General features: G+C 34.3%; 1 protein-coding gene across 6 annotated transcripts in view; it reads right to left on the reverse strand.

The window, feature by feature from the left end:
• Positions 1 to 21,229, reverse strand: part of mbc (dedicator of cytokinesis protein myoblast city) — a 105,725-nt gene that overhangs the window by 3,231 nt on the left and 81,265 nt on the right. For 3 of the 6 annotated variants that reach the window (XM_072529308.1, XM_072529310.1, XM_072529309.1), the window contains 2 exons: positions 12,152 to 12,392; positions 5,864 to 6,014 (listed from right to left, as the gene is read on the reverse strand). In XM_072529308.1, the coding sequence (XP_072385409.1) occupies positions 5,864 to 6,014; positions 12,152 to 12,392 (392 nt within the window). Of the gene's footprint in view, positions 1 to 5,863; positions 6,015 to 12,151; positions 12,393 to 20,549; positions 20,694 to 21,229 lie in introns of those variants that run through there. The other 3 variants (XR_011950619.1, XR_011950618.1, XM_072529312.1) reach the window with 2 other exon arrangements.

Below are 21,229 nucleotides of genomic sequence, written 5' to 3' on the forward strand. Positions count from 1 at the left end.
AAGATACTGGAGGAGAGAGAATCTCTCTCCTGTTGCCGACAAGAATGTAGAGTAGAATAATTTTTAAATAATTTTAAACTGTTTGTCCTTGTTTTAGTGTAGTGTTATGTACAATTTATGTTTTAATTCCTGTTTATTACATTCTGCGCTTGCTGGATAGCCCAAATTTGACGAAATGCCCCTGATGATGCTGTAGAAAGCGAAAGTACTTGGGCAAGATTTGATTATTAAAATCGAGCATTCAACCTTATATCAATATTATAACAATGTTTATCTACCATTCTTTTCCACATTTCATAAGAAACAACATCTACGAAACGTTGTCATGTATGACTTTAATATCGTATTTTAACATTTATTCGATAAATATTAATTTTTTAGAATATATTTTATTGGATACTTCAACGAAATACATCAACATCCAGCAACAATATTATTGTTTTAACGAATTTATGTTCCTGAGAACTTAGGGTCATATCCATAGAATGCTATATTATAATAATAATAACTATATTTTGCGAGCGTCAAAAGATATACCTCTTTATGCCATAACTGATCTTCCACCAAATAGAAGTCACTCAGCAATAAAAGCATACGCATATCTCTCAGTCGGTAAGATAGAATCGCGATTAATCGGAAGTTTTTTAAGTCAATGGACTACCTAAGCTCTGCTGTCACAATGAGTGAGGGTTTTAAAAACCTTTCCAAACATTTCTAATTTCTGTGTATTTGTCCCATAAGAAGTTGGAAATATTGGTTTCTTTAAATTGTTTGAAGAATAAATAAGGACTTTTGGTTATGAATATTCATTCTGTGCGATTGGTATTATTTATTGTTCGTGAATTTGTGAGGTAAGAATATCAAATTATTCAGATATTTACTCGTAATGTACATACTTTAAGGTTATGTTATGGTTTGATTAAAACTTTAATTATTTTTTACTGTATTTCAAGGTATTTTGTTGTTTTTATTGGGGTTATTTCAAAATTAATCAATAAATCATTGAATTTATTTACGAAGTTAAAAAAATATTTAAATTAATGTTTTGTTCTTTTTTAAGTGCTAGTGATTTTATCCCCTAAAAGGCTAAATATATTCGTTTTCTCGTTGTTTAAATAGGTAATCCCCAGATCTAAAAAATAAACTCAAAAACTATTACAACATTCAAAAAACATTTTTCTAAACACTCATGATGGCAATTTGATAGAAAGATTTCAAATTTAATATAACATAATGTTATATTACAACTTAAATCACGAAAACGAATATCTTTAGTCTTTTACAGGATAAAATCACTGGCAACAAAAAAACGAATAAAACATTAATTTAAATATTTTTCAATTTCGTAAATAAATTCAATGATTTATTTTGAAATAACCCTGATAAAAACAACAACAAATTACCTTTAAATACATTAAAAAATAATTAAAGTATTAATCAAACAATAACATAACCTTAAAATATAAGCATTCATAGTAAATATCTTGTACGAAGAGCAACGCATACCTACATTAAGAGCTCTGAAGCAACGGCTCAATGTTGACGAAACACAAATAAGCTGTAGCCTAAGCAGCTTATGGAAAATATTGAAAAGTATGGGCTTTCGATATCATATAATTGACAAAAGACAAGTAGTTATGGAATCTCATAGATTACAAAAATGGCGTTATGAGAAACTTCGATAAGAAAATTTCGTTCTGAAAATCGTCCGATAATTTACCTCGACGAGACACACATGGTTTGACACACATTCAACGCGACCTAACGGATTTACCGATTCCTCCGGTAAAAGACAAAAGCTCCGTCAAATAAAGGGAAAAGAATAACGATTTTACATGCTGGATCAGAAAATGGTTGGGTTCCAAATGCCGTGTGGCTTTCTGCAAAGAATATTAAAGACTCCTGCGTCGACTACCATGAAGATACAACGGCAGAACTTTTTGAAGAATGGTTCAAAAATAATCTTATGCCAAACATTCCTCATAATAGCGTGATAGTAATGGACAATGCAAGCTATCACAGTAGCCAACTAAGTAAGGCTCCAAACTCGAATAATACTAAATTGGAAATTCAAAATTACATGGAGACGAATATGTATTTTGAAGAATGTTACAAAAAAACAAGAGCTTTTAGAAGTGTTTAAGGCATTTTCTATAAAAAAAAGTAAATATTTGTGATCCATTGGCAGAGGAAATGGGACATACAGTGCTGCGGCTTCCACCCTATTATTGTATGTTTATTCCCATAGAACATAATGTGACACGAATTGAAGTCTAACGTGAGTACACAAAATATTTCTCCAACGTTAAGTAGTACTGTTGTAGAGTTAATAAGAAAATGTGTCAATGATATTCTTCCAAGTAGTTGGAGAAATTCAGTCCGACACGCAATAAGTAAAGAAAATTCATATGTTCATGTAGATCGTAATATAATTGAACTGGTCATAATTAATTTGGATGAGGATAGCGATAGCGAAACAGAACTATGTGTGGAGTGATACTGTCATCAAATCTACAAATATTACGATTAAAAAAAACTATTAATGTTTGTTTTTCTATAATCTTAGCAAATAGATTTAATTTATTTTAAAACTCACGTGAAAACACTAATTTTGGGTATATAAGGTAAAGCAATATATTTTACATTCGTTTTTTGTTTGTTTTTTGTCATCGTAATTATTGTAAATTTTATGGATCCTCTGCTTTATTATAGGAGTACCGTCTAGTCAGTGTTAATTGTCAAAATACCAACTCTGTCTACCTCGTTTGCTTATCGCTCCGGATCGGTCTTAACAATGGGCCAAGTCAGATAAATTTAATAAACGACCACACTAATTGAAGTCAAGCATTTTCTGCTAAACAAACTTTACATAGAACAGACTGGAGTCGAATACCGGAAATAAATGAAAATTGAAAATGAAAAATAATGATTACATAGGATATTTAGATGACAGAATATTTAGTAAATAGAAAGTTGATTGAAGTGTTGAATGAAAAATTGGACGCCAACTATTTTTAGAATAAAAATGGTAAAATGAAAGATAAAGTTAATAAATGACGAAAATTAAAAGAAATTGAAATAAAATAATTATTAAATGAAAATAACAAACATGTGACGTTTATAATGTTACAACAGATAATGCGGAGAAATATATAATATTCGACTAATTATGGTGAGTAAAAACGAAGGACACGGTGAATTGGTAGAAAATACGCCTCATAGTTGAAGAATGTCATAGAATGGACCAGGATACGGAGAGTCGACCAACTGTTTAGTATAACTCAAGACAGAGAGAGTCTTGCCGTGTTAATGGTCAATGTATAGGGCAATTGATTAACAACGCACAGTTGTCCACGTTAAGAAGGAGAATTTATGCAATTGGGACTGATTTTTAACATTGTTCTGAAGCTATTTTCTTGTGGCATTTTAAATTAATTACTATTTAAATGGGAATAAGCCACAATTAAAGGTTAAAATACGTTTATTGACGTTTCAATTTCCACTTCGGAAATCGTTCTCAAAATACAAACATTAGTAAATTAAACAAATTTTGTTTTTTGTTACTTAGTGAAAAATTCTTCTAATAATTTAATTTTATCTGACTCATCTATATTGACAATTCAGACATACCTTATACATTTTAAAGTAGACGACTTTAAAATGATATTGCCAATATTGTTGAGTTGCGTTCCTGGGACGACTTTACTTATAAGATAGTTCATTCGATTACACGAAATCAACTTTAACTTGAGAATATCCGTCAGAAAAGATCATAAAATGTAATTCGTCTTTAAAAAGACAAATACATGCCATGATGACAGTAAAATTCTTCTGTTAGTGATTCCATAGTAAATTATGAGGGAAAAACCAGGAAAAAACCTCATAATACTATCCCGACATGGTAAGTATTTGATCGTGCATTTAGTTTACCTTCAATAAACACCAAATTCCGATTTTATATGTTTGTTATTTAAAAAACATAAATGATGTATTCTCTATATGTTACTGACTTACCAATACTGGTATTTTCCTTTTAATAACTTCCTCTTTCAATATGGGTAACCAGATCCTACTACATTCTGCCGAGGAATTCGCGACACAATTGGTCTCATTTGGCATAATTAGAGCCGCTTCTTTGATTTTTCTCTTTTTACCATCCGTTTCTTTTGAAATTTTTTATTGAAGGTAAACTAAATGCACGATCAAATACTTACCATGTCGGGATAGTATTATGAGGTTTTTTCCTGGTTTTTCCCTCATAATTTACTATGGAATCACTAACAGGAGAATTTTACTGTCATCATGGCATGTATTTGTCTTTTTAAAGACGAATTACATTTTATGATCTTTTTCTGACGAATATTCTCAAGTTAAAGTTGATTTCATGTAATCGAATGAACTATCTTATAAGTAAAGTCGTCCCAGGAACGCAACTCAACAATATTGGCAATATCATTTTAAAGTCGTCTACTTTAAAATGTATAAGGTATGTCTGAATTGTCAATATAGATGAGTCAGATAAAATTAAATTATTAGAAGAATTTTTCACTAAGTAACAAAAAACAAAATTTGTTTAATTTACTAATGTTTGTATTTTGAGAACGATTTCCGAAGTGGAAATTGAAACGTCAATAAACGTATTTTAACCTTTAATTGTGGCTTATTCCCATTTAAATAGTAATTGATTTTTAACATTCCTCAAAAACATTTTTTCAATATAAAAGAGGCGGAATTGGTAATTTTATTATGTAATACTATTTATATACATAATCAATCTTTCTCTATCCAATGACGCTACAGCCCAAATCGAGCCTTGACATCCTCCAAACTATGCCTCCAACATTGCCGGTCCCGCGCCGATCTTTTTCAGGTTCTCAAGTCTAGCAAATTTTGCGCGTCCGCTGCCACTTCGTCCTCCCACCTTTTCCGTGGCCTTCCTTTTGGTCTTGCGCCCTGCATTTTACTACCTAGGGCTCTTTTTGGCAATCTTCCGGACTCCATTCTCACTGCATGACCAGCCCATTGAAGTCTCTGAAGTTTAACGAATTCTGAGATCATTGTCTCTTTGAACAGTTGGCAGAGTTCATCGTTGTACCTGGATCTCCAGACTCCGTTTTCGTTAATTGTTAACGTTTAATTCGTTTTTAACGAAAACGAATCAATATTTCATGTATATACAATTTTGTTTGAACAATATTGTCAAATTAAGTATTTTTGATCAATCACAAAAAAAAACGATTATTATATTGGGGGCAGTTATTAACACTATTATTTTAATACAAATTGCACGAAATTATTTTGCAATTCGATTAGTTATTTTGAAATTGTGTACAAATTATTAAAAAAATCAAATGATAACGAAATATGTATAATGGAGGGATCCAAAAACACAACAAAAGCATTAATAATAAAACTAGCAAAAAGATCTGTGCAGTACATATTATATTCTAATTAATTACTAACATAAATATGGTCAGAAATGCACATAATGTTCAGACATAACACTGTTTTACTTATTGTGTGCTTTATTATTTAAAATCTTATCAAATACTGATATACCAATTGGCTGACATTCAAAATTAAGGTATTGTGGTCAAGAAATCTAAAAGCAATCAGTGTACTTATTGTACAGTACATCACAATACACCAGTAAATGGTTCAATCGAATAAACACTGGTATTGTGTAGCTTTAGATAGTATTGGAGCTGACCTATTTGCAACCGAAGGGATATACTACTGCATCAACTTTCACAGTTAAATATTCCTTGATAATTTGAATGTAATTCAATGTTTGTAAAATACTATTTTGCGCCGATTAATAGCTGAATTAATCGATTAAATGTTATATCAATTGATAATTTACCTATAGAATCCCTATTACTACTAGTTCCAGAACTGCCAGCTCCTCTAATAGTAATAGAAAGACTGTTAGGTCGTGAATACTGGCCACTCGACGGACGACTTAATCTTTTCTCTTTCTCTACTTCGGATCGAAGAGGTCTTTTAGGATGTAACTAAAACGAAAAAACAAACGAATTAAACGTTTTGCGACTTTTAATGCTACGAACTACTACATGCAATTTTAAGAGAAAAGAAGGCGGTTGTGATTAGGAACATACAAACAAGAGATTAGATATGCGTGTCCAAAGTAATGATCATGCTACTTGCAGAAAGAAAATACATGCATCTGTCTACATTATATCCTGTTGAACGACACAAAAATTTTTTTCATTTTTTTTACCCTAATGCGATTCCAATTTTTGGGAATAAGCCACAATTTGAGTTTAAAATAAGTTTATTTTTGGAGTTTCGATTTCCACTTCCCCGACAAAAAATAAAACAACATAACAAAGGATAGCAGTCCAAAAAATATATGATAAATCTTTAAAACATAATAATTCGATTTGCCTATCTACCCTGACTGAATCAATTATCATCATCATCATTCTGGCTTTACAACCCTGTGTGGGTCCTAAGTACTAACCTTCTCAAGACTTTCTCTCCAGTCGTCCCTATCCATCGCCTTTCTCAGCCAAGCATGTATTTCCATATTTCTCATGGCTTCATCGATGTTATCAAGGAACCTTGTTCTGGGCCTTCCTCTTCTCTGACCAATGGGTCTATCAAGCAGGGTCATTTTGTTCCATCCGCATTACATGACCTATCCACCTCAGACGTCCTATCTTAATATGTTTTACGATATCTGGTTCCTGGTATATTCTATAAAGTTCGAATTTGTATCGTCTTCTCCACACTTCATTGTGATTCACTGCTCCATAGATTCGCCTTAGTACTTTTCTTTCGAAACATCCTAACATGTTTTCATTCTTCTTCTTAGAGTGCCTGTCCGTTCCGAACGTTGGCGATCATTCTAGCTATGATGACTTTGTTGGTTGCTATACGGAATAGCTGTGTTGAGGTCTTCCTATACCATGCTCTCAGGTTAGCAAGCCAGGATATTCTTCTTCGTCCTGGGGCCCTTTTTCCTTCAATTTTACCTTGCAAAATGCATTGATATAAGCTCGTATCTGCCTTGATTTCTCATTATATGTCCCAAGTACTGCAGCTTACGGCCCTTCACGATGTTGACCAAATCCGCAGTTGTGTGTTCATCCTCCGCAGTACTTCTTCTTTGGTGAGTTTGTCCATGGTATCTTCAGGATCCTTCTGTATAACCATAGCTCAAAAGCCTGAAATTTTGATAGAGTTTCCGCCTTCAATGTCCACGTTTCTACTCCGTACAGAAGCACTGTTTGTTTTCATTATGTTTCATGTTTTCATTACTTTTTGTTAAAGTCCAGATCTCTGAACCATATGTTAGGACTGGGCGTATTATTGTTTTGTAGAGTTTTATTTTTGCATTTCTCGATAAAATTGAGGATTTAAGGGAAGATTGAGTCCAAAATAGCATCTGTTGGTCGTGCAAATTCTACGGTTTATCTCTGAGGTAGTATTATTTTCAGCGTTAAGGAACGCTGCCAGGTATACAAATTCGTTCACTGCTTCGATGACGTCGTTTTCTATAACAAGTGGCCGTAGGATTTGTGGTTGCGTGCTTATTTTCATATACTTCGTTTTGTTGGTCTTTATTAATAAACTCATTTTTGTAGCTCATTCTTTTTATGCTACATACGCCTCTCGTACAGCGTTTTCCGTTCTCCCAACAATATTGATATCATCAGCATAGGCAAGGATTTGCACTGATTTATTATATATTGAACCAATGGTTGTGATTTGTGACAGACGTATTACTTTTTCCAGAGCCAGATTGAACAGTATACAGGAGAGAAGGTCTCCTTAGCCTATTCCTAGCCCTTTCATTGCTTTGAACATTTCTCTCCTATTCAAAGAGTCGTATTTGTAGTCTACAAATATGTGATGAGTATGAATGCCATATTCCAGTGTTTTTTTCGAAAAATTGTTAAAGGGTTGTAATCTGATGAATTGTCGATTTACCACCTCTGAAACCAGCCTGGTATTTTCCTGCATATGGTGCCATACGGTGACATAGTATTATGGAAAATATTTTATACGCTGCATTTAGAAGCGTAATTCCTCTGTGGTTAGAGCATTCACAGATATCTCCTTTTTTATGTATGGTGAAAAATATTCCAATATTCCAATCGTTGGGGAGAAATTTCTGTGCCCATATTTCTTTTATAAGTTGCTGTAATACCATTATGGTATCCTGGCCACCTTCTTTATATTTAGATTAGATTAAGAGAGGTGGCCTTTCGGCCTATTCCACTACGACCTTTTCAGATCTATTGTGGTCCTCTAGTCCTAGATAACATTCTCTAACCTGACCCTTTTAAAGTCTAGTAGCTTCGAGACTGTACCTTTCATGTAGCTATTTGCCGGTGGATTTTCTTCTCCTAATGCAAAGAACCGCACATTTGCCAGACTGTCACACTGACAAAATGTGCTCTGCTGTTTCTTCTTCGAGGTTACAGAATCTGCACAGGTCATCATCTGATAATCCAATCAACTTCAAGTGCCTATTCAGCTTACAGTGCCCTGTTAGAAGACCTACTATGACTTTGACTGTTTTCCTGTCTTTGCTTATTAGGTCTGCCGTAAATTTTGGCAAATGTTCTGTAATGAACTGTTTCGCCTGTCTTTGTCCTGGTGAATTCCTCCACCATTCCAGAGATTTGTGAGCTACCCACTTCCTTGTAGCTGTTCTTGGTACTGACTTTGCAACGCCGCAGAAGGGTTCCGGTCCAATGAATCGCATTCATGAGCCTTGTTTGGCCATTTCATCTGCATTTCATTGCCCTTATGACCCTCGTGCTCCAATACCCAGGCTACCGTAACCTTGCTACGGTCTCCTAGTTTATTTAGGGTACGCACGCAATCCCATACTAGCTTAGAATTGACCTCTACAGAATTGAGTGCCTTAAGCGCTGCCTGACAATCTGTGAAGATGGCAACTGAACAGAACGTTCTTTCCTGCCTTTCTATTTCTTCCACGCAGTGATGGATTGCAGTTATTTCCGCCTGGAAAACTGTCACATCCTTAGATAGACTTACCGGGAAATGAATCCCCTGATTTGTCCCTACTATGCCGGCTCCCACACCCTCCGATATTTTTGAGCCATCCGTGTACCAGGTAGCAGCAGCTTTTATGGGTACACCTTTATTCCAGTCTTCACTGCCTGGTATCTTAATTGTGAACTTATTGTTAAAGCTATATCTCGTACACAGGCATGCTATCCTTTGCCTGCTGCTTCAATGTCTTCCTTTATTCTGGTTCAGGAGGAGACAATATCTGTCTGGCCTTCTTCATTTATATTTTTATTCCTTAGCCTACTGGTGATGTTTTGTTTCAAAATCCAAGCCCAAATTAATTCTAGCCGTCAATGTTGAGATCACTAGGCAATGATCTGAGTTTATGTTTGCGCCTCTATAACCTCTGCAGTTTATTACGTCTGTTCCATTCCTTGAATCTATTAAGATGTGATCAATCTGACTAGTTGTTCTACCACCAGGAGAGGTCCAGGTTACTTTGTGTATGTTCTTGTGTTCAAAGAAGGTTGTAGCTGTCGTTGTATGAAAGCAAATGTCATATTTAGGACTGAATCAGTCAACTAACCATAATAATTAGTACAGATAATATTAATCCTATGGAGAAATAAAAATCTCGGGAAAGAAATGAAAGGCAGAATTTAAAAAACAGTCAGCAGACCATTAATGACATACGCGGCAGAAACGCGACCTGAAACAGAGAGAGCAAAAATAATGCTAGAAACAGTAGAAATCAAAACCCTTAGAAAAATCGATGGTAAGATTCTGTGGGGGACAGCTAGAAGTACAAATATATGACTGAGATGCAAGGTGGTGAAAATGAAGTGGTTAATAAATAGAAAAGTAGAATGGAACGATCATATAAGCCAAATGACAATAAATAGAGTGGTAAAAACGGCGAGAGACGGTTCCTCAACGGGAGACGATCAGTAGAAAGACCACGAAAACGATGGAACGAAAACTTACTTCAGACACATTGACAAACAGACAGTAAAATTTACATACAAAGAAGAAGAACATTAATCCTGAGTAGACAATTGTGTCGTAACATTGTTTATTTGTTAACTAAACACTATAAATATCTAGCAGTACTATTCAGCCTAATCAATATATTAAAATTAGTAACAGTGTTCTTGGCTGTATGGATCCACTCCTAATGCCAAAAAGTAAAAAAAAAAAAAACTTGTTTTACATGCTCTGTTTACATTGTTATATACTATTTATTATTATTATTTTTACTGTTATTTATAATACACAAATTAAACACAGAGTTGAATTTGGATTTAAAAGGATTTCATTCATTTTAAACTACCACTTAAATTTTTAAAAAACAGGTGCAGTTATTTCAAACAGGTTACACCATTCAATATGGCGTCAAGTGACAAAAAATGTTCATTCAAACCACCTAAAAAATGGAAAAACCACCGCCAAAACATACAGTGTGTTCCAACGAAAATTTGACCCTCTTCAGAACCTCAGAAACCAACAGTTTCTTCAAAATTAAAAAAAATTTTCATGCAAATTTCATCCCCTGAAATGTAACCGCCTACTGCCACGCATCATCCCCCAGTTTTTTTTTTAAATTGTGGTCGAGTGGCACATTATTTGAAAGGTTTTTTTTTCTCTACACGGCACTCTATTTTCTTTAATTTACGGAATAACTTTGAAGATAATTTTGGATTAAATTCATTGGTTGAATATTTGTAATAACAAAAAACATAAAATTTTATCAAATTAACCAATTAAATATTCGAAATGGCCTCCTGTGACCTCCATACAATAATACAGTCTATTTTCAAAGCCTCTTCGTACATTTGCAAATACTTCCGGTGTTAATAATCGGCATTTTGTCACAATTCTTTGTCTCAACTCTGCAAGATCTGCAGGCGGAGTGGCGTATATTTTTGATTTTAATTATTTTCACAAAAAAATCCAAAGGCGAAAAATCCGGTGATCTGGCCGGCCACTCTATAGGACCCCTTCTGCCAATCCAATGCCCTGGAAAACGTTCAAATTGTCCGTTCAAATTCAAAAATTGTCTTACGCGTATATCATAATGTGCGAGTGCCCCGTCCTATTGAAAAGTCAGTTCGTCCTCTAAAAGATAATTATCAGATTCCAATGTGTCAGTGATCAGCGGATCAATACCGTCTTCTAACAAATTTTAACAGGCTGTTCCGTTGAGATTTCCTTCAAGAAATAATGGTCCAATAACGGGATTCCCTAAAATGCCAACCCATACATTTAATTTTGGAGGTGTTTGTGTGTGTGTCTTCATGAATAAATGAGGATTACTGCTACTACAATTATGTCTATTAACTACACTATTTAACATAAGGCCGTCCGCGCATGAAGCTACTAAAAAGAAACCAGTTGGTAACTTTAGTTACCAATCAGTTGCTTATTAGTTACTGTCCATGTATTTTAATGAGTATCCGCACACAGCGCTACTAGTTAGTAACCGGTCTCTAATGCATCAGTGATCAGTCGACAGCAGACTGGACGTGCAGGTCGCTTGGGGACTAGTTTCGAGTTTGTTGTGATATTTTTAAAATTTACACGCGTAATTCTTTTGCAACAACAAAGGCTCTGCAATTTATATTGTTTGCAATGTAGGGATGAACCCAATACCTCCTTTTGCTGCATTTTACGTCTTCTATTATAATAATAAAGAATAATATCTTCATCACTTGAGTCAGTAGATATTTTTAACGCGATAATAACACTCAATAATATAATATGACCACACTTAATATTAAAAAAAAAAAACTGTGGGTTGATGCGGGGCAGTAGGAGGTTAAATTTGAGGGCATGAATTTTGCATGAAAATTCGTCCCCCTCACAATACAAACTGACGTGTTTTCTTGAATTTTGAAGAAACTCTTGGTTTCTGAGGGGGTCGAATTTTTGATGGAACGCACTGTGTATAAAATTTATATGATATCGAGCGTAGATTATTGTAGGATTACACAAACAAATCATCTAAACATTTTTAAGATTACAGAAAATACATAAAATAGAGCCACTCTTTTAGCAAAAACATTAAAAGCTAATGAACAATGCGGACCAAACATACATACATTGCATGCAAGCAAAACAACCCACCGTATCTATAGCGACTTACCTCTTGTGTTAATTCAAACACAGTATTCGGCTTCGTTGTACTAACATTATTCAGTTCACTATCGGAAGTGTACCACTGCGTAGCGCATTTTTCGACTGGAGGGCTAATTAGGTCAGTTTTACTGGACCTACGCTTCTCCTTTTGTTTGTGCGCCTTTTTGTGACCCAGACTTGGAGTGCCTGTCAAACTCTTCGAAGGTGAGTAACTTATGCTCTTGCTGTGACTGTTGTGAGCGGATTTACTGAAATAGATATATGGTATGATTATGTATAGGTATATAAAGTCGCTATCGGGTATTTTATGGTGAAAGTATTTTTATCTGCTCTATACTTTTAAATATTCATATATTTTACAACATAAAGATAATTGTAACAACAATTTATAATCTTGCCAACGAACACGCACTTGGATATATAAATACTTTTTTTGGATTTCTAATCCGAATTAGGGGAGGAAGTCAATCAAAAACTACAAACAACTAATCAGGTTGTCTTGTTTATCAATCATCATACACTTAGTTTGACTATTTCTTATCAGCCCAATATTCTACGATTTTTTCTTTATTTTTCAATGACGCTAGAGTTCAAATTGAACCTTGGCCTCCTTTAATGTCATCATCCATCCTCAGTGCATGATCAGGTTCTCGTATAATTATTATGTAGTAAATAGAAGATTTAGCAAAACAAGAGAACTGTCGAAATAAAACAAAAATAATTAAAAAAGAACAGGATAAAGAACGAGTAAAAAGGAGATCCAGATAATACAGTGTTGTGCGAATTACTGGACTCATTGTGACATTTTTCAACATCAAAGACAACACTGTCCATACATTTACAACTGACCAAGCATTAAAAACATAACCTTACTTTTCTCTGCCTTTTATTTGAGGATGTTTAAGGATATTTCCCACTAAGTTTGTGTTGTTTTCGGTAATTAGTGAGTTTGTTTTGTTTAATTTTATCATGGATATTACGCCTAGGAAGGGTGAAAAGATTATCACGTTAAGTGAACACACTTCTATGGCACAAAGAGAAATTGCAGGAACGTGTAAGTGAGTCAGGGGGTAGTAAGCAAGATTTTGAAGCATAAACGACAAACGGAATCAATGGGTGTGAAAAGGTTGGGAAAATGCGGAATAAAGAGAAAAACCAACAGATAAAAGATTTTTACTTCTTCTTTTTCCTCTTTATAAGCAATTCTGCTTGTTCGTTAGCAGATTAATACCTCTATGGAAGGTTGTCACTCCATCTTTGCCGATTTGTGACTTATCTCTTGCTATTTTGACGACACGGGTCTCTTCCATTCTGCTTATGTGGTTATTCCATTCTATTTTTCTATTTTGTGTCAATTTATTTATAGACTGTACGTTACATTTCCTTCTAATGTCTTCACTTCCCTTTCGATCTCTCGGCGTATTTCCTGTAATTCTTCTCAGCACTCTCATCTCTGCAGTTTCCAGTAGCCTTTGCGTTGTGGCTGTGTCGGGTTTTGTTTCTAAGGCATATGTCATTATTGGTCTTACACTGGCTTTATAAATTTTTGTTTTGATTTCATCTCAGTGTTAATGTGTCTGTTTCGTCATATAGTGTTATTAAGGCATCCTACCAGTCTACTTGCTTTTTGTACTTGATCTCTCACTTCTTTGTCCAGATCTCCATAGCTAGACAGTGTAATTCCTAGGGATTTTATTTCCATTACTTGTTAAATACTGATGCCATCAATTTCTACTTTACACCTGGTTGGTACTTTGCTGACTACTATTGTTTTAGTTTTGAGATGAGATTTTCATATTAAATTCTTTTGCTCTTATGTTAAATCTGTGGACCTTCATGTTGGGCTATCAATATGGCGTCGTCTGATTGCGTCGCAACAGCCAAAAATACAAATCCATGTTGGAGCAGCGTTTGGACACAGAACTCCAAAAATGTCAGTCCCAAGGAGGAGCGATTCTTCAACAGGAGTCTGCTCCCTGTCACAAGTCAAAGCAAATGATGGAATGTTTCAAAAATAAGACGATTAATGTTTTAGGTTGGCCCGGTAATTCGTCAGACCGCAACCCCATTAAAAATGTGTGGGTCATTTGAGCTAGACTGCGCAAAATCGATTGTACTACAAAAATAAAAATGATAGAAGCGGTCATTCAGATTAATTTGTTTTCGAGATGAAAGGATATCTGCAAGCAGTAAATGCAGCCAAAGGGGGTTCCTACTAAATGATGTAAGTTTACCTTTACAGTTTTGTCAAAATATAATTTTTTTCTAAATAAACTGTTTTTGCATTAAAACAACCTATGATTCCATTAATTCGCACAGTATTGTACATTAGACTGATGACGCCATAATAATGTTCGAATATACATGGTGATTTCAACAGAAGAAAAAACTATGTTAGTAATCTAAGCGGACCGAGAAAATGTACATTAATTAAAAATAAAATAATAGGAGCAAGTGATAATTCATACTATATGGGAGGACAACTATGTTCCAAAGGAAATAAACTCGAGGGTGTTCAAAGCTACAAAGCTGGTAAAAGTATACACTACGGAAACAAGAGCAGATACGACTAAAACGAAAAGATTATGGGAGACAGTTGGGATAAAAATTCTACAAAAAAAAGTAAATCAATCGCAAAGAGACAAATAGAACTTCTTATAATTTCTGCTCACAATCTCATCTCTGCATCAACAGCTCTAGCATAATTAATTAAAAAATATTCAAAATGGGCTTTGGAAATTAATGCTAAGAAAATTGAGTATCTCACAATAGGAAAATACGATGCAAAGGATACAAAAACCGATTCAGGGGACATTAGAAGAAAACAAAGTTGACGATACTTAGGATTTCAGGTAAATGAAGATAGAAATAATAATGCAGATATACAAAACAAAATAGGAAGAGGCAGAACTATAATAAAAAAGTTACATTCCCTGTGGAATACAATTTTGCCAAATCAAACGAAGAAGATAGTTGTTTAGTCGTTGGTAAAAAGCACAATAACAGATGGAGCAGAAGTGTGGACATTATCAGAAGAGAATAAAATAAAAATTTATATTGTTGGAACAGGGTTTTATAGATGTTTTCAAGTTACATTATTAGACCGTGTCAAAAATTAATAAATTCTGAATAGAATTGGAACTGAAACGATGGAACACGTTAGACAGGATAGAAGCGAAACAACTCTTCAGGTACGGCCACATGAGGAGAACGCTACACGAAAGTTTACCGAATGTATAATTGGGTCCCACAAAGAAGAAGAAGGAGAGGTCATGCAGCAAAAAGATGGAAACAAGGTATAAAAGAGGCGATGAAAAGGAGAAATTTGTATGAATACCCCTGAAATGGTAAAAAAGAATGACGTAAGGGACGCGAGAAAAAGCAAATTAGCTGTAAAGAATTGCTAGAATATAATATAAGTTTATCCACACTGATCCTTACACTTAAAGACAAAATAGAAGTAGAGGTGTACGAAGAAAACAGGTTTCTTGGTTAAAAAACATTCGTAAATGGACTCAGATATCAAATACAGGACAACTATTCCATGTGGTAGAAGATCGAGAAACCTTCGCCATGGTGATCGCCAATGTCTGATAATTCTGACGTGAACGTGACGTCTGACGTGAACATGAATTCGTGACGTGAAGAAGAAGAAGTAATTTCTATATCTCGATATCCCATTTTCATCGATCGATCGTTTCAAAGATTTTCTTTCGAGAACACTACTAGTTTCCTTTTTTCTTTTTGTGTTCTATTTGTTTTTTTTTTGAACAAACTACTGAGAAATAGGCTTTATTGTCCTTTCCTATTAATTCATGAATTTTTGCTTCTTTCCTATGTATTTTCCTACGTCTACTTGAAAATTCTTCTTTTATCATTTTTTATGAATGAAAACACTGCGTTCTTTAATTTTTAATGCTGGTATTTGTAGTTTTGCTATATTTGTTTATTCTAGTACTTAATTTTTCTCCGCGTTGTTGGTTAACCATTAAATATTTTTGTTCTTTGTTGTATACAATTATTCCTTTATGGTATCTAAAGACATAACTATAGCATAACACATACTTTCAATACATTTTAATACAATTTCACCACAAAATAAGCTAAATAGTTAAAACTTAAAACTAATAATCTCACGATATAGTCTTAAGTTTAAAATAATTGTCAATTGTAAACTTTGCGGCAAGGCAAATACGTCAATAGTGAATGTAAATCGATTAAAATAAAGTAATTAAACAGCAATTAAAAGTACTAAATAAGTGAAAAAGTTTGCATCTTACAAAACCTGGTTACCACTTAATGGATTTAAGACAGTATGTCGTAATCAAAATTTGGTGAATACAAAAAAAGTAAGTTTCTAATTTCAGTTATTGTAAAAATTATGAGGAACTTTATTGACGTGCCTTGCGTTGCCCAAAGTAACGCGGTTTTTTTATGCTGAAAAGCGAAGCAGGCATTATCTTGGGAGGTCTAAATATCAAACACAATAATTTTAAAACACCCTCTTATAAATTATTACAAATATAGGATTAACACGATCATTGCTGCCAAGTTTTTGAGTTTATCCCGAATTATGGGATTTTTTCATATTCATATGAATTCATCATATGAGTAAACATCAAAATATGACTACAAAGGGAATAGAAGACAAAAGATAATTATAGTACAGGTATTGAGAGAGTTTAACTTTTCAATAGTCAGAGGATTAAAACAAGGAGGCCGGCTGGCACCGACACTATTCAACCTGACTCTTGAATATGTGATAAGACAGCTGAATATAGGAAGAGGTAATCTCCTAACAAATAAATCAATACAGATTGCCGCCTATGCCGATGACATGAGCATTATGTCTCGCAGAACAGAAGAGGCGGCAAAAATATATTCCCAATTAAAAACAGGGACAAAAGAGACCTGACTAGAAATAAATATTCAAAAGATAAAATAACTGACACAGGCAAGAGCTAGGGGAAACAGACGTACAGTTCAATTAGAGGACGATATTGAAACTGTAGAAAGTTTCACATATCTGGAAGTTACATTAAACACGGATGGAACAGAAGAACCATGAATTCAAAGAACAATAGTAAAGGGAAACAAAACTTATGTGTTCCGCTCCAAAACGACACACTGGAGATCGAAAATCAGGGTCTACAAGACTATTATCAGACCCCTAGTATGTTATGGAAGTATTCGAACGAAAAATCCTAAGGAAGATATTTAGACCTATTAACGAAAACGGATATGGAGATCCAGGTACAACCATGAACTCTGCCAACTGTTCAAAGAGACACCGATCTTAGAATTCGTTAAACTTCAGAGGCTTCAATGGGATGGTCATGTAGTGAGAATGGAGACGGGAAGATTGCCATAGATAGTAAAATGCAGGGCGCAAGACCAAAAGGAAGGCCACGGAAAAGGTGGGAGGATGAAGAAAATTTGCTACACGTGAGAACCTGGAGAAGATCGGCGCAGGACCGGCAGGGTTGGAGGTATAGTTTGGAGGAGGCCAGGCTCGATTTGGGCTGTAGCGCCATTGGAGAGAGGGAGGTTGAGAGGATTTGGCGTTTACAAGCACTGTATAATTTGTTAAGTTATTCTTAACGATCTTAACAAATTTTGTGACTGTACTGCTATTCCAATTGATAACTGCAGAATATTCGGATTAGTCTGCGTGAACAAAGCATGTTTATCTCAAGTTGGCCATTTAGAATGATATCTGTATTTTTTAAGTTATTAATTTCCATATATCTTATAAATATAGCTTAAGACATTTATTTTGAATTTCTAGAATTTGAAATTGGTCATTAAAAGGATTATTATGATCTAGAACGTAAAGTACATAGGTAGAATCTGCTTTTCTATTATTGAAAATCCCTTTTGTGTTCTGCTATACGTTTTGTTAAAGGTTCTACCAGTTTGACCGATGTAAGTTTTTGGGTAGTCTCCACATGTAAGATTGTATACGCCACTGTGTAAGTGCTTTTTCTTTTGCTCTTGTTGTTCTTCATATATTTGCTAAGTTGTTGTTTGTTCTGAAAGCTGGTGTTATTTTATCTTTCTTTTTTGCGTATTTGGCTATTTTTATTGATATATTTCCTGTATATATAATCGAGCAGAATGTACTGGGTTTTTTCTCTGGTGGTAGAAAGATAATTTCAGGTCTTTTCTTATACAGTTTTTGGTTTAAAACTTTGTTTAAAAATTTGTTTATTGTTTGTTTGTTGTACATTTGTCATCGAATGCGATAGTCTGTGGACTAGTACGCATTTCGATGCGCATCGCCCCGCCTCGAATTTTCCCATTGGCTCTTGACCTGGAAATCCCTATTTATCGCTCGAACAGCGCATATAAATATTGGCGATTTTCAGGTCAGCCAGGTCAGTCCCTCACGGGCTCTCCGAGAGCTTAGTGCTCTCGGGGCTCTGCTTCCTGCATTTATTTTCCATACTCTGTGGCTGAGAGTTGTTTCAACTTAACTTGGTGTTTTTATTTCGACGAAGAGGTTGTCATGTAAGAAATATCTTGCCTTTTTCAAGGCAAGACACCGAAGATAAATATTTTCCAAGTCCATAACCCGAAAATGGACTTAAGTAGAGGAGCTCTCGACAGTATATTCGAAGCCCTCTACAGAGCACCCGGGGATATCAGAAGGTGGTTAGACCCTTATTTGGTCCCCCGAGGTGACAGTTTACTGCTATTTACTTAAGTTATTTTTTGACATGGAGAGTTCTGTTAATCTACTAATCTACATTCCTACCATAGCATGTTGCATAGATTAACAGAAATTCCGATGCCAAAAAATAACTTCGCGATAGAATTCAATATCATTAAGTAAATAGCAGTAAATAATGAGTACAACGAACAAACAGTAAATAAAATTTTAAACCAAAAACTGTATAAGAAAGCACTGAAATTAGTTTTTTCACCAACGAGGAAAAACTCTTTCTACATTCTCTTCAATTACATATACAGGCAAGATATCAACAAAAATAACTAATCATAAAAAAAAGGAAAACACCAGCTTTCAGGACAAATAATAACTTAAGTAAATATATTAAGAAGAACAAGAGCCAAAACAAAAAGCACTTAAACAGTGGTGTATAAAAATTTACATGCGGTGACTGTCCAAAAACTTACATCGGTCAAACTGGTAGAAACTTTAACAAACGTATAGCAGAACACAAAAGGGCTTTCAACAATAGAAATACAGATTCTACGTAAGCAATTCACCTTCTATATCATAATCATTCTGTTAATGACCAATTTCAAATTCTCCATATTCAAAATAAAGGTCTTAAGCTATCTATATTAGAATCTATGGAAATTAATAAATTTAAAAAACAGATATAATTCTGAATAACACAAACAGCTCTACCCTTCTCAACTTATTCAATTACAGATTATATTCTCATCATTTGAGAAGGGCACTCTGCCGAAACAGCTGTAGTGATAATAAAATATAATACATTTTGCGGAAGTGTTGAAAACAAAAGTTTTCAGTGTTTTATTGTTAGATTGGCAATATCTTCTTCCATTTTGTATATTCCATAAGATATCTACTGATTATCAATGTTAATGTTCTTCTAGGGTTCTTATTGCATTTTGACGCAGCATTCCTTATTTTTCTTCATTCTGCATTGCTCATACTGCACTCATACAAGTTTTTATTCATTGTGTCCATCTATCTAATTGGTGTTTGCCCCCTAATTCTCTTTCCTTCCGGTTTTTCCTGGACCATTAACCATTCCATAATGTTGGCATGGGGGGATATGACTAAAATGCTATTTATACGGCACTGCTGAACCCAGTGATCTTGTATCAAGGCTAAATCGAACCTTCGTAAGCTCTGTCAAAGCTGCCTTACTATGCTGAAAGTTCGTCTGTAGAACCCTGTTTAAGAATTATTTCTGTTAGAGACAGAGCATTAAGCTCAGCTGGAGTTCCCTATGAGCTTATTTCCTTTATACTATTATTTCTATACCGTGTTGATTTGGTTCCCACGAGTTGGGACACGGTAGTGTGTACGTGTGTGTCCTCAAGGCTATAACTCTCCAAAATTCGACAGGCTCTCTCTAGGGGCTATATTGATCATTTCACTAATCGCAGGTTTATATCATATAGATCCATTATTATTAATCGTAGTCTCACTTATAGGATATAATAAACACAGTAGTTGTTCGTCTAAAATATTTAAGACAGTTATTAAAATTAAACCAGATTAACAGAGTATTAGCCATAACTTTTTGAAAATGACTGGACTATCAGACATAAACATTGTAATGTTAGAAATTCGATGAAACAGTTAATGTTGTAAATATTCGATACTTATCGGTGTTAGTAATTGATTAAAACAAGATATCATGCTAATAAGGAAAACATGTAGTTAGTAGTGATAGTATAATTACCGTAAAAACCTAAATCCCAGATTTTAAACCATTATTATTTGTAAGCTAATAGAAAAACTGTTAATAATATTAGGAATTTAATCTTAAAATAGGGGGTTATTTTAAGCAAATGTGTTTCTGCTATTCGCCAAATAGTGATTTTTTCTGAAAATCAAAAAATATCGTTAGTGCTATCGCTTCAAATCTACTAATAACTTTACAAATTACTCATTTGTGCTTCAGGATTTATATCAAAAGTAAAACTTACTGAATGTACTCCAATAAAAAAAATTACAGTGCTTTTATTAATAGATGAAATAGTTAAAAATTCTGTCCTTATAATAATAAAAGTAGTGAAAATTCGTTTTTAAGATTACACTTCATCGATTTTCTCACAATATAGTCTATTCGGCGTGTGTCGCTCAAACATTAGCTTCCTCTGAAGACTGATATATATATTTTTTAAGATAAAGGGAACATTCAGGACTGTAAGACCTATAGAGACATAAAGGGAATGTCCCGCACAATGAAAATTTGGGAAACAACTGAAAAGTGAGAGTTAAGGACAGAGACATCGATAGAAGAGTTTGGGTTGATGCCAGGAAGGAGGACAACGGATCCTTGTTTGCTTTGAGACAGTTGGTAGAGAAATACGGCGAGAAGAAAAATGAGCTACACTTGGTATTTATGTATCTTGATAA

Source organism: Diabrotica undecimpunctata, chromosome 4 (genome assembly GCF_040954645.1).
Source record: "Diabrotica undecimpunctata isolate CICGRU chromosome 4, icDiaUnde3, whole genome shotgun sequence".
NCBI classification, from domain to species: domain Eukaryota; kingdom Metazoa; phylum Arthropoda; class Insecta; order Coleoptera; family Chrysomelidae; genus Diabrotica; species Diabrotica undecimpunctata.